Source organism: Geotrypetes seraphini, chromosome 1, assembly GCF_902459505.1.
Source record: "Geotrypetes seraphini chromosome 1, aGeoSer1.1, whole genome shotgun sequence".
Lineage (NCBI taxonomy): Eukaryota > Metazoa > Chordata > Amphibia > Gymnophiona > Dermophiidae > Geotrypetes > Geotrypetes seraphini.
In genome coordinates, this window is record NC_047084.1 from 261,814,370 (window position 1) to 261,829,060 (window position 14,691).

Below are 14,691 nucleotides of genomic sequence, written 5' to 3' on the forward strand. Positions count from 1 at the left end.
AAATTCGGGAAGTCATACTAGACCGACATTTAACACTAGCAGAACACACGAACTTAGTGGTACAAAAATGCTTTTATACATTAGGGAAATTAAGAACCATAAAAAAATATTTTGATCCTTTATCGTTCAGACTATTGGCATTAGTTTTATCTATTTTAGACTATTGTAATATCATCTATTTAGGAGCACCCAAAAAAATTTTAAGGAAATTAAGGATAACTCAGAATATAACTGTTCGATTGATTTTTGGATAAAAAAAGAACAACCATATTAGTCCATATTATAGTTTACATCATTGGCTGCCTTTGGAGGCAAGAGTATTTTTCAAATTTTCCAGTATCTGCTTTAAGCTGATTTCAGGATTGTCTCCAGCTTACTTTTTTCCTCATTTTGTGTTGCATACACCATCAAGAGAAACTAGAAACTTCTACTTATTTGCTTATCCAAAAATTAATAGGTGTAGATATAAGACCTTCTTAGATAGGTCCCTAGCATTTCAAACTGGTAGGCAACAATCTTGGTTAGATAAAATGTATTCAGCAAGATATGTTATCCTATTGCTGTTTTCAGAAATTAATTAAGACCACTTTGTTTGATAAGTTTATTACTTAGTGAGTTTTATTATTGAAATTCTATTTTACAAATATTTGAATTTTATACTGTATTATTGCATTTAGCTGATTGTCCAGCTCTTTTTAGTGTAAACCGTCTAGAACTTTTGGTTATGGTGGTATAAAAAAATAAAGTTATTATTATTATTACACATATGAATTTTATAAAATTTTGCAATATCAACTTTATGCACTTTTATTGGATTATTATGAGACATGTATAGCACAGGGTTCTTTTCCATTATATGCAAATGAAGCCTTTATTAGTCTTGTCCCCAAACTGGGTAGAGCCCCAGATATACCTTTGGGCTGTAGGCCTATCTCCCTAATTAATGTTGATTTGAAGGTCCTTTCCAAGAATGATGGCTGACCAATTGTCTCACTATTTGCCCACTGATCAGGTACTACATCCTAATCAGGTGGGATTTGTTAAGGGCAGGCACTCGGTGATTAACATTAGGAAATTATTGATGGCTATGGAATGCTGTCAATAGTGCGAGGTGTCAGCTATATTGGCAAGTTTGGGTGCTGAGAAAGCTTTTGATAAAGTGAATTGGCAGTTTATGTTTCACACCTTAGAATAAGTAGGAATCTCTGGATGGTTTTCTGAGGTCATAAAAACATTGTATTTTCAGCCACAGGCTTCCATACTTGATAATGGTACCTTCTCCCAAGGTTTCCCCATCCAAGTATGCACACGTCAGGGGTGTCCACTTTCACCCCATCATTTCTACTTAGAACCTTTTTTATGCATGGTACATATGGAAGCGGGTATTCAAGGGGTCATTGTCAGAGGAACCATGTTTAAGGTACTAGCTTTTGCTGATGACCTGCTTTGTATTCTTATTGTTCCCTAGGCTTCTTTGAATCGTCTCCTTGAATTGGCCCAGGAATATGGAGCACTCTCTGGTTTTGCCATTAATTATCAAAAATCCAAGGTTCTTCTAGTGCTGCACCAGATGCAGGACCACAGGAGGGGAGATTTTCCTTTGTCTTGGGCTGGGGATGCCTTGAAATATCTGGGCATATTGATTCCTATTTGACTGGGTAGCTGTATAAATTAAATGTGGTCCTTTATTGCAGATGACACATCACAAATTGGAATTGTGGAAGTAACTTCCTTTGTCTTTGTTGGGGAGGGTACATTTATATAATAAGATAATTCTGGGATGATTTCAAATGTTGCCTTTGTTTCTTACTCACAGGGATAAGAAATATTTGCATAGAATTATCCAGAAATTTTTGTGCAAGGGAAGAAACCTCAGATAACTATCTTTAAAGCCATATAAACCAGAGATAAAGGGGGGTTTGGAATACTGAATGTAAAATACATGATGGTAGCTAGCCATATGAGACGCATTAATGACTGATATTGTAATAGTGCAATGTGCAATATGGAAACTCAATTTTTCTCAACAGTTCGTTTCAGTGCATTCCTCCTTACCCCCTCGGATAAGTTATCAATATGCTTCACGGATTTTATTTTATTGCATCCACTGCAAACCACCTGGAAATGGACTTACACTTTATTGAAAGTATTACCCTTATTTATAAATGATCTGGAAATTGGAACGATGAGTGAGGTGATTAAATTTGCAGTAAGCAACAATCTTGGTTAGGTAAATTTATTCAGCAAGCTATGTTATCCTATTGCTGTTTTCAGAAATTAATTAAGACCACTTTGTTCGATAAGTTTATTACTTAATGAGAGTTTTATCATTGAAATTCTATTTTACAAATATTTGTATTTTTTACTGTATTATTGTGTTTTGCTGATTGTCCAGCTCTTTGTAGTGTAAACCGCCTAGAACTTTTGGTTATGGCGGTATAAAAGAATAAAGTTATTATTATTATTAATAATAATAAACTGTTCAAAGTTGTTAAAACGCATGTGGATTGTGAAAAATTGCAGGCGGACCTTAGGAAATTGGAAGACTGGGTGTCCAAGTGGCAGATGAAATTTAATGTGGACAAATGCAAGGTGATGCACATTGGGAAGAATAACCTGAATCACAGTTACCAGATGCTAGGGTCCATCTTGGGGGTTAGCGCTCAAGAAAAGGATCTGGTTATCATTGTAGACAATGCGATGAAACCTTCCACCCAATGTGCGGCATCAGCGGCCAAAAAAGCAAACAGGATGCTGGGAATTATTAAAAAAGGGATGGTTAACATGATTAAGAATGTTATAATGCCCCTTTATCGCACCATGGTGCGACCTCATTTGGAGTATTGCGTTCAGTTCTGATCTCCTTATCTCAAGAAACATATAGTGGCGCTAGAAAACGTTCATAGAAGAGCAACCAAGATGGTATAGGGGATGGAACTCCTCTCATATGAGGAAAAACTAAAATGGTTAGGGCTCTTCAACTTGGAAAAGAGATGGCTGAGGGGAGATATGATTGAAGTCTACAAAACTCTAAGTGGAGTAGAACGGGTACAAGTGGATCAATTTTTCACTCCGTCAAAAATTACAAAGACCAGGGGACACTCGATGAAGTTACAGAGAAATACTCTTAAAACCAATAGGAGGAAATTTTTTTTTCACTCAGAGATTAGTTAAGCTCTGGAACGCATTGCGTTGCCAGAGGATGTGGTAAGAGTGGATAGCGTAGCTGGTTTTAAGAAAGGTTTGGATAAGTTCCTGGAGGAAAAATCTATAGTCTGTTATTGAGAAAGACATGGGGGAAGCCACTGCTTGCCCTGTATTGGTATCATGGAATATTGCTACACCTTGGGTTTTGGCCAGGTACTAGTGACCTGGATTGGCCACTGTGAGAATGGACTACTGGGCTTGATGGACCATTGGCTGACCCAGTAAGGCTATTCTTATGTTCTTATGTTCTAATACATTGTGTTTTGTAAACAACACACAAAATGTTTAAAACACTTACCAATATCATGATTAGTTGGGCTAAACACTGAGTATCTGTCGTAAAAGATATAGCGGTCTATTTCAAATGACTGTGTCACATCTGTTGTTGTATTAAAGAAGTGCTGACCCAGAATCACAGTAACTGTTGATATCCTTGGGCTAAAAAAAGAAAAAGCAGAAGTCCAGTAAGTTTAATTTGAAGAAATTGTAATAAAAATGCCCTGCTCTTTAAGATGTAAAGATAGATCTATTTCTGTTTTGTTAGTTATTTTAAAATTATTCATAAAACTGGATTTTACAAAGCTGCGGTAGAGGTAGAATTCTTATGAGCATCGAAGCATTTACCTCGCTGGCCCATGGTCGGAGCCCAAAATGAATTACTTTATGCCAATTTTATGACAGCACATAAGTGCACCAAGACTATTACAGAATGTTACGCGCAAAGTCACACTGGTGTGCCAAAATCAATTTATGAGGAGCACAATCAACCTACGTTGAGTGTAGGCTGCTACCTTAGCAAAATCTTAGGAGAGTCTAATCAGGATCCCTGAAGAAGACCATCTTTGCTCGAAACACGGACGGTGTTGGGTCCTCTTCAATTTACTAAAGTTGTAGATGAACTTTATACCTTGGAATTGTGGATTATTTTCTAGTTCTAATAAAGCCTGCATCATCGCAAGTCCCGCAAGAAATGGCGGCAGCCTATCAAGGAGCAGTGCAGGGCCGGCCGGGAGCACGAAAAGCTCGCTCCTGCGTGCCGGCCCAGGTGCACTGCTGGCTACTACCTTCAAAATAAGCAGGAGGGGTTCAATGCAGAATACACACTGGACCACCAGGGAAAAGATATGCGAGGGAAGGTGGGTGGTAATTGTTAGTGTTGGCCAGGACAGCAGATGGGAGGGATCCTTCCTGTCCCAGCCTACCACTAGGTGGTTTCAGTTAAAGGGAAGGGTTAATCTGCTGCCTGGGTTGGAGGGCAGAGGGGAGTACGGGACAATCAAGCCATTGTGACATCGCTGATGAGATTGGCTCTCTTTAGTGGGAAGAGGGTACAAGGAAGGAAGGTGGGACAGGGTGCAGAGCCTGGCAGGGAGGGGGGACAGGGTATAAAGCCTGGTAGGGAGGAGGACAGTGTTCAGGGCCTGGCAGAGAAGGGGGCTTGGTTCAGAGCCTGGTAGGGAATGGGACTGAGTGCAGAGCCTTGCAGGACAGGGAGGGAAGGGGGCTGGGTGCAGAACTTGGCAGGGAGGGGGGCTGAGTGCAAAACCTGGCAGGGGAGGGTGTGAGGGAGGGTACACTGGGTGCAGATCCTGGCAGGGCATGGCATTTGAATATTAAGCCCCCATCATATTCGAGTCAACCATTTTTCCTCCTTTTGGGGGGGAAAAATGGGGGTCTTGACTTATATTCGGATCGACTTATATTCGAGTATATACGGTAAAAAGAAACTATAGTGATACTTTATTATTGGATTAACAATTCAAATTTTGACTAGCTTTTGAAGGCCAAAACCTCTTTTCTTAGGTTCAGGCAGTATACCAAAGGAACAATATACTGCACCAACCTGAAGAATGAGGCTTTGGCCTCCAAAAGCCAGAAAGGTTTTTTTTTAATGTTTTCAGTTCAATAAAAAGGGATCATCTTATTTTCCATTTTTCTTCTTATTATTAACTTTTAAAGTGGGCTAACCCAGCTACCACATGACGTCATCCAAAATAAAAATAAAAAATTCCTAAAATCATCTACTTTGGAGCACCAACACTCTCTGGAAACTATTACAGCATTGACCAAATTCATCCTAACTCACAACTATTTCCACTTTAACAATGACATCTATTTGCAAATCATGGGCACTGCTAAGAGCACCAGGATGGCACTCCAATAGGCAAACCGCTTCATGGCAGAACTAGAGGAGACATTTCTAAATATATATCAGATAAAACCCCTGAAATACTACTGGTATATTGATGACATTTTTATGATTTGGACTAAGGGAGAAGAGACTCTCAAACAATTTTATAACCCTTTTAATACATACCACCCTACAATCAAATTCAAAATTGACTATTCCCCATAAAAAGTCAATTTTCTAGATACCACGGTCTCTATCAACAATGGTTATATCCAAACATCTATATACAGGAAACCTACAGACAGATGCAGCTACCTCCACAACTCCAGCTTCCACCCCTCACATATACAAAGATCCATTATACACAGCCAAGCCATACGATGCCACCGTATCTGCTCTGACCCAAGAGACAGAGAACACCTAGAAACCCTGACTGAATCCATCAAACAAAAAAGATACAACCCTAAAATAATCTCCAAGAAAATTGCCTCATCCCTTAAAACACCAGAGAAAACCTATTGCACTACAAGGACAAGAAAAGAGAAAGGACCCCTTTGGTAGTGACATACAATCCAGAGCTGGAAAAACTAAGAAAAAATTATAAGAGATTTACAACCACTACTCCAAGAAGATGAATTACTAAAATAAATATTCTCAGTTCCAGCTGTGCTGGCCTTCATTCAGCCAACTAATCTGAAACAGAAACTGGTAAGAAGCAAACTCCCTACACATACCCACAAAGAAGAGAATGGCACACATCTTTGTAGTGTGGCAAGCTGTAACCAGTGTGAGCACATCTTAAAGGATCCCATGGTCACTCATATGGGAAAAACATTCAACATAAGGGGATCTTTCACATGTTCATCTTCCAGTGCATAGAAGGATACTACATTGGTGAAACAGGCTAGATGCTAAAGACTAGGGTTACCATATTGTTCTCCGGGAAACCCCAGACACATGACCCCAACCCGTCCGCCTCCAGCCCCACCCAATTCCAACCCATTATGACCTAATCCCCACCCCCACAAAGCCTCCTCTCTTCTTCTGGATGAGCTCCAGCCATGTCTGGAAGGCCTGGAGCATGTATGGGTGTGTGCGACATCATCCACACATGCTCAGAGGCACTCCAGATAAGGCCGGAGCTCGTCCGGGCTTTCCAAAACCAGGACAAATGCCGGGTTTTGGAAAGTCCATCCAGGAGCCCAGACTGTCCTCTAAAAAAAGGGCATATCTGGGTTTTCCTGGACGTCTGGTACTATAGACTAGGATCGACTTACTCAGATATCATATTAAAAATAATAATGCCAACCTCTGTCAGACAGCACTTTGGAAAAACTGACCACTGTCCCAATGATTTTTGGGTGAGAATACTGAAAGGAAATTTTAAGACAATCCAAGAATATAAGACTTTTGAAACCAAAATGATAAAATATTTTGATACCCACCAGACAGGACTCAACAGGACTATTTGTTATTTATGAATGTTTGTAATGACTATTGTGTGTGTACTTATGTAACCCACCTTGTTAAAGGTGAGCTATAAATAAATAAGCTATAAACAAGGACCTTGGCTTTCTTTCTCACTACAAAGAAACTTAAACTGCATTGATACTTCTTCGTCTCCAACCACCACTGAAATACTTTCATGTTTCCCTTATATGTACTGATTTTGCCAACATTTGCTTATTTCTGATCTGAGGAAGAAGGGGTTACCTTCGAAAACTAATCATAAACTTTGCGATCTTGTTCTTCCTGCCTCCCCGAGCCAGGCCAGGCGCAAACAAGCGCCAGACCCACAAGCCTTCACCTCCGACGTCAATTCTGACATCGGACAGGAAGTTCTGGGCCAGCCAATCGCCTAGAACTTCCTCTCCGACGTCAGAATTGACGTCGGAGATGAAGGCTTGTGGGTGCGGCGCTTGTACACACCAGGCCTGGCTCGGAGAAACAGGGAGAAATCGGTGTGGTGGCTTGGGGGGGCAGGGGGAGAGAGAGAGAAAGAAAGACAGGCAGGCAGGGGGAGAGAGATAAAAAAGACAGAAATAAAGAGGGGGCAGGGGAGAGAGAAAGAAAGAAAGAAAGGCACGAGGAGAAAGAAAGACTGAAATAAAGAGGGAGCAGGGGGAGAGAGAAGGAAAGAAAAGGGGGGGCAGAAAGAAAGAAAGTGCAACCAGAAGACTCATGAAAGAAGGAAGTGCAACCAGAGACTCATGAAATCACCAGACAAAAAGGTAGGAAAAATGATTTTATTTTCAATTTAGTGATTAAAATGTGTCTATTTTGAGAATTTATATCTGCTGTCTATATTTTGCACTGTGGCCCCCTTTTACTAAACCACAATAGTGGTTTTTAGCGCAGGGAGCCTATGAGCGTTGGGAGTTGGGAGTTGCAAGGGGCATTCAGCGCAGCTCCCTGCACTAAAAACCGCTATCTCAGTTTAGTAAAAGAGGCGGGGGTATATATGTCTATTTTTTGTATAGTTGTTACTGAGGTGATATTGCATATTTTAAAGTCATCTCCCTTGACCTCTGAAAAAAACTCTGAATACAAATGATAATTAACATTTTCTCTGCGTACAGTGTGCTTTGTTGTTGTTTTTTTTTAATTTTAATGTTGGTAGATCATTTTGACTTGGTCATTTTAAAAGTAGCTCGTAAGCCAAAAAAGTGTGGCCACTCCTGTCCTATACTATATCCAGTTCCAACACTGATCTATTCCTTTCAGCTTTCTTCCATTTAGATTTCATTCATTGATATTATTCAGCATCCCCCTCTTGTTGCTGCATCCATCTACAACTTTTAATCTCTTTCCCCTACCCTGGTCCTTCTATTTTCCTTCCTCTTATGCCCTAGCCTTTCACTAATTCTTTCCTCTCTCCTCCCATAGCGCCCCCCCCCCCCCCGCCCCATCATCCAACTTCTCTCTACCGTCTACCATCCAACAGCTCTCCTCTGTATCCTTTCCCTCCCCCACACCTGCACCTCCTCTGTGTGTGTCTCATTCCATCCTGCATCTCCTCTCTTATCTCTCTCTACCCACCCCACCATTCAGCATTGCCCATCTGTTTCTCTGATCCTTCCCCCTGCACTATTCAGCATTGCCCATGCCTCTCTCTCATCCCTCATACAACATTATCCCATCCTTTTCTCTTCCCTTACCTATGCAATATTGCCTCATCTCTCTTATCCCTATCCCTACTCCTCCCATGAAGTATTGCTGCTCTTTATCCCCTTGCCATTTATCATCTGTGTATCCAACCCCCACAACCACCATCCAGTATTGCCCTCTTGTCTCTCTCTCTCACACACACCATTCAGCATTGTCCCACATATCTACCCCATCTAGCATTGCCCCTGTCTCTCCCTCACCAACAGTTGTCCTATGCCTCTCCATGCCCCCCCCCCTTTGCACTGGTCCAGTGTCACTCCCTGCCCACTCCCCCAGCACTGGTCCTGTATCTCTCCTTGCCCAACCCCTTACCCCCAGTACTGATCCTGTTTCTCTCCCTACCCAACCCCCTTTGGCACTGTTTCTGTGTCTCTCTCTGACCTCCCCAGCATTGTTGTTGCATATCTCCTTGCCCCACTCTCCAGCACTTGTCCTGTTTCTCTCCCCTCCCCTCCTTTATTCTCTCCCTGCACTGCTTCTATTTCCTTCCCTCCTGCTAGACCACTGGTCAGCATACAGGAGACATTTGTTCTTTCCCTCATGTTACTATCCCCACCAGGCACACCTCTCTGAACTCTGCAGCTGCTTCCTTCAGGCCATTCCTGTCTCCTCTGAACAGCAAGTTATTTTGAAGGAAGCAGGGCCAACTCAAAGGATTCAGCTGCAACATTCAAAGATCTACAGTCCCACATGGTTTTGCTATGTAATCAATACCGTGGGCCTGGTGGGAATAGCAACATGAGGGAAGGGACAAATGCTCCTTTATGTTGGCCAGCGGCTTAGTGGGAGGGAAGGAAATAGGAGCAGTACTGGAAAGGCAGCAAGTAGGGAATAGTTTGGGATGTGAAGGATTAGCCTCCCCAAGAAAGCCTCTTATATCAGGCGCCTATGAACGTGGGCTTTATGCATGGTAAAAACCTGTGTTACAGCACGTTACACCCAAATCTTAGTGCGCTTTAGTAAAAAGGTCCCAAGGTCCTGCCTAATGTCCAAACCCGAGTCTTTAGTTACAAGAAAATGTTTTGTATGCATCTTTGTAGCTTGGGCAGCATCCAGAAAGGCAATTAACTTATGTCCACAAAACAGAAAACCTCTCGTTCTGAAATATGTTGTCAATATCAACATCTTTTTTCACTATCTGAAAGAAATGGGGTGGTCCATGAGGAAATATTATCCACAGATAATTCCAAATTGCCATCAATTATAACCCACTGGTACTTCTCTTCCTCCATTCAACTCTTCAGTCAGTTCCTTAACCCTAGCATGGTGTCCCAAATCTCCAGGGAAAATCAGAGAGCATCTGTTTTAAAGCAACCTACACAAATTCCACTGTTCAAAATAGAGCTGATTTACATTCATATCTTTTTTGGTTCTGTGATAGAAATAAAAGGAATTATTATTAAAAATATACCTGTTAACAAAGCAGTGTGCAGCAGATATTACCCAACAAGGCTGTATCAGGCTTCCACTGCAGAAGTTGTTTCCAATGTATACAGCTGCTAACCAGGGGTGTGAAGCAGGCAAGGCAGAACTTCCTCCCATAATCCTGCCCCTTACTCGTTTCTCATGTTTCTTCCCACAAGTTGGCTTTGGCATGAGGGCAAATGCACTCATTTCAGGAACGTCCTCAAATGGATCCACATTCCTGTGATTGCTACCTAAAGAAAGAGAGCATGTGTGTAAATATGAATGCAAAAAGTGCTCATTGTTCCAAGCCAGGATCTTTAACAGGACATTTCTTTGGCAGGAGGTGCAAGCGGGGGCGGGCGGGGGTGATATCAATCTTCCTTTTGTCTCTCACAGTAATTATTATTATTATATAATTATTTCCCTCCAGGGATTCAAGACAAAGTTGGACAAGTTCCTGCTAAACTGGAACGTAAGCAGGTGAGGCTGGACTCATATAGAGCGCTGGTCTTTGACCTGGGGACCACCGCGTGAGCGGACTGCTGGACACGATGGACCACTGGTCTGACCCAGCAGCGGCAATTCTTATGTTCAATATTTCCGCAGTCTCAGTGAAAGACTTTTGTAGCTCCTTTAGAGTAATCTTGTCTTCCTCTGTTTCTTTAATTCATAGCTACTCGCTTCTGAGAGGTGACCTGCCTTCATGATGCCAAACTGTTTCCACATTAAAATGATGGATCTGACAATGCCCCACAGAATATTTAACACTTGGACCTTTTTTTTTTTTTTTTTTTTTAGAGTTTTCCCCAATCTATATATTTGAATAACTTTATCCCAGTGTTTTTTGGCAGCTGCATGATCAACATATTTAGACTTCTGCTTCAAATTCACTGCATACAACATCTTGATCACATATTACAAGGGGGTGCTGAAAAGCTCTCAACCCAACCAACCAACCAACCCCCCCCCCCCTTTTTACTAAGCCATGGTAGAGGTTTCTACCACTGCCCGGAATGCTAAATTTTCCAAGCTGCTCCAATGTTCATAGAATTACTATGAGCGATGGATCATTTAAAACCCCAGGCCGCAGTAGAAACCTCTACCATGGTTTAGTAAAAAAGAGCCCTAAATTCTGAATGTTATTTTCCTCCTGTAACTGAAAAGAGTTTTAGCTTATTTCGTTAAGTGAAAATCTGCAGAAATAAAATTCTATGTTTTGACATTGTTTCAGATCTTTAATTGAACCATATCCATGACATTCTCTTCTTGGTTGGGCTGAGAACTTTTCAGCACTCCCTCATTAACACCCCAAATAAAAGGTGGAGCTCCCAGAAGAAGAAAAAAATGAGATATACACTTACCCCCTCTTTTACTAAGATGCGCTAATCGAATTAGCGCGCGCTACACACTACTGCGTCCATAGACTAACATGTACGCGTTAGCGTTTAGTGCTTGCTAATCAGTTAACACACCTTAGTAAAAGAGGGTCTTAAGGAACTGGTAACATTGCTTGAATCTATCCCATTATTAGTTTATTTTTGTTTTCCATCTTATTATGTATCAGAATTATTCTTTATTAGCTTACTTTCAAGTTCTTTGATCTTTTTAAAATATATATTGGCGCTATTTTTGTTGTTCCTCCCCTTGTACAAATGATTTTCTTTGAAAAAACAAGTTATAAATATATGAATTAAATTACATTTAAATTAAATATCAACAAATTGCATTTTACCTCTGTAGAATGATATATATTTCCTTACCACACAATGGAATGTTACAGTGCTCCCATGACACATGGTGGTCTTTCATTATATAACACCATGGTATTTCATCCTCATCTGGACTTCTAGAATAACAAAACAGAAAGAAGAGTTATGAGTGCTAGCAAGCTATTATGTAGACATAATTATTAGAACCATTGTTATGGAGAACAATTTTCAGATTGATTTTGCTTTCCTTGTCTGCCTCCACAAAATAGCAGGTGGAAAGTATGTGGGCATTTAAAAAAAAAAATATATATATATATATACATATATATATATATATATATATATATGCACTTTTTCTGCAAACTTTCATACAGTAATTATCCCTTTTGTTCATCTCTAAAAACTAGTATAAGATGCTTACTGCACATTAAAATAGCTTGCTTATTTTCCACTCAGTGACCAAGAAAGGTAAAATAAAAGTGCAGATTTTTTAAAACACTATGTTCACATGCTATATCCCTCCCTCAACCTCAAAGTTCATAGGAAAGTGGGGGATAAGTAAAGTGACCATTTATTTTTTTCATCAAAAGGGGACATCTATTAATTGTCAGTCCTGCCCCCAATCCCGCCCTAGCCCCTCCTCAACCCTGCCCTAGCCCAGCCCCCAATCCCGCCCCAAATTTCTTCCATTCATTTTTCATGTACATATAATATCTTTATATTAAGTCATAATGATAAACTCAAAATTAAAAAAAAACTACAAAGCACACTATACGCAGAGAAAATGATAATTATCATTTGGGGTTTTCAAAGATGTCAAGGCAAATGACTTTAAAATATGCAATGTCACCTCAGTAACTATAGCAAAATAGATAAATATAGTGCAAAATATAGACAGCAGATATAAATTCTCAAAACTGACAGGTTTTGATCACTAAATTGAAAATAAAATCATTTTTTCTACCTTTGCTGTCTGGTGATTTCATAAGTCTCTGGTTGTGTTTCCTTCTTACTGTGTATCCTTTCTTTCATTTCTTTCTTTCTGCACTCAGGCCCAACAATTGTCCCTTTCTATTCCCTCCCTCCTTCCTTCCTATGTCCTTAGTGCCCCCAGTGCCTCCTTCCCATGCTCCTAGTGCCCTCAATGCCTCCTTCCCATGTCCCTAGTGCCCTCAATGCCTCCTTCCCATGTCCATAGTGCCCCAGTGCCTGTCCTGTGTCCTTAGTACCCCCAGTGCCTCCTTCCCATGTCCACAGTGCCCCCAATGCCTCCTTCCCATGTCCATAGTGTCCCCAGTGCCTGTCCTGTGTCCTTAGTGCCCCCAGTGCCTCCTTCCCATGTCCATAGTGCCCCCGATGCCTGTCTTGTGTCCTTAGTGCCCCCAGTGCCTACTTCCCATGTCCATAGTGCCCCCAATACCTCCTTCCCATGTCCATAGTGCCCCCAGTGCCTGTCCTGTGTTCCCAGTGCCACCAGTGCCTCCTTCCTATGTCTTCTCTTGCCTTTGTCCCTCCCCCCGAAGCCAGCCTGCCTGCCTACTTCCTTCCCTCTCTCCAGTGCCTGATTCAGCCCCCCCCCTGCAGATTCAAACCCCCCCGCGATTCAATACCCCCCCACCAGCACACCTGGTGGGTGTGAGTGGTCCGGGTAGGGGGTGTCCAGCAGGAGGGATGACAGCCCTCCTGTCGCGATCATTCGGGGGGGTGAGGTGTCTGGCAGGAGAGATTGGGTATGTCTCCTGCTGGGGAACTATCGGGGGTTGTGGCAGGTGCCGGGAAGGATTGACTGGGCATCTCTCCTGCCACAATCATTGGGGGGGGGGGGTTACAGCAGGTTCTGGCAGAAGAAATTGGGAATCTCTCCTGCCGGCAATCATTCGGGGGTCGCGGCGGGTGCTGGGCAGGAAGGACAGGGCATCCCTCCTGTCATGATCGTTACCGGGGTGGGGGGATGGGTTGCCTGGGCCGCTGAGCTGATCACGGCAGCCGCGATCAGCTCAGTTGCCCGATCTGGAACATATACCTGTTTTGACTTGGTCTAAGTCAAAACATATAAGTTCTGTACAGGCAACCTCGTCAAACTTTTGATTATTGCTGCCAGACAACTAAGGCTAGGTCAGCCCATATCCCGTCCACCTCTTGCCCTAACCACTCCTCAAAAAACGCCCCTTTTCACTCTGGGCACCCAGTGGGAGTGAAAAGGCCTAAGCTGCTTTTACATACGTCTAAAACCCATTTAGATTATCGGTATTTGGACGACCTGTCTTTTTGATTGTCCAAGTGCCGATTTAGGTGGGTTTTTAGACATATTTTATTTTTTGATTATATACCTCCGTGTATATACCAAGTTATACTAGTGTTCTATAAAGGAAAGTAGGTACTTTATAGAATGGGCTCTCAATAAGCTCTTTCTAGGTGCCTAATGGTAGACATTTCTTTATAGAACAATTTGCCCTGTCTAAATAATGCAGCTGAATATCTAGTCAGACAAATTCTGCACTATCCAGACCTTAACTGGTCAATTGTCTGGATAAAATCTGGACAACAAAAAGACTGTCCTAAATTTATCCAGTTACCTACCTGGTTTTTGGTCTGAATATCGCCAATACCCACATACGTAAATACTGTAGTGTCAGCCAGATACTGGTGTTGAATTTTCGATATAAAAAACCTTGACTATCACAAGCTGAATACTGACTCAAATAATATAAATTGGTTATGTTCCTTGTTTAGCAATTTTTCCACTATTACATGTTTGATGCATTCTAAAATGTAAGTCATTTTTTTTCTTGTTTCCTTGTTCTTTTTTTCTTTCATTTTATTTATTTCTTATATTTATAAATCCTACATTCTTTAGTTCTAGGTACTATATAACAAATAAGCAATATAAAAACATAACATAGTAAATGACGCCAGATAAAGACTCGAATGGTCCATCCAGTCTACCAACCATACACACTCTATAAATTAATGATTTAAATTAAATTGTCCTTTTTCTTAGATGTTTCTAGGCCAGAAACCGAGCTCTGCCCAGTACTGTGCTTAGGTTCCACTAGTATAGAGGACCTC

At 41.4% G+C, this 14,691-nt stretch overlaps 1 protein-coding gene and 1 long non-coding RNA gene across 2 annotated transcripts in view; one reads left to right on the forward strand and one right to left on the reverse strand.

Annotated features, from left to right (window-relative positions):
- LOC117363066 overlaps window positions 1-14,691 on the forward strand; it is a 58,318-nt gene that overhangs the window by 41,994 nt on the left and 1,633 nt on the right. The window contains exon 2 of the long non-coding RNA XR_004539967.1: window positions 10,344-10,393. This is a non-coding gene — a long non-coding RNA (uncharacterized LOC117363066). The remainder of the gene's footprint in view (window positions 1-10,343; window positions 10,394-14,691) is intronic.
- HGFAC (HGF activator) overlaps window positions 1-14,691 on the reverse strand; it is a 103,570-nt gene that overhangs the window by 19,883 nt on the left and 68,996 nt on the right. Inside the window, exons 9-11 of the mRNA XM_033950292.1 lie at window positions 11,674-11,759; window positions 9,918-10,164; window positions 3,506-3,645 (exon numbers count right to left, since the gene is read on the reverse strand). Of these exons, the coding sequence (XP_033806183.1) occupies window positions 3,506-3,645; window positions 9,918-10,164; window positions 11,674-11,759 (473 nt within the window). The remainder of the gene's footprint in view (window positions 1-3,505; window positions 3,646-9,917; window positions 10,165-11,673; window positions 11,760-14,691) is intronic.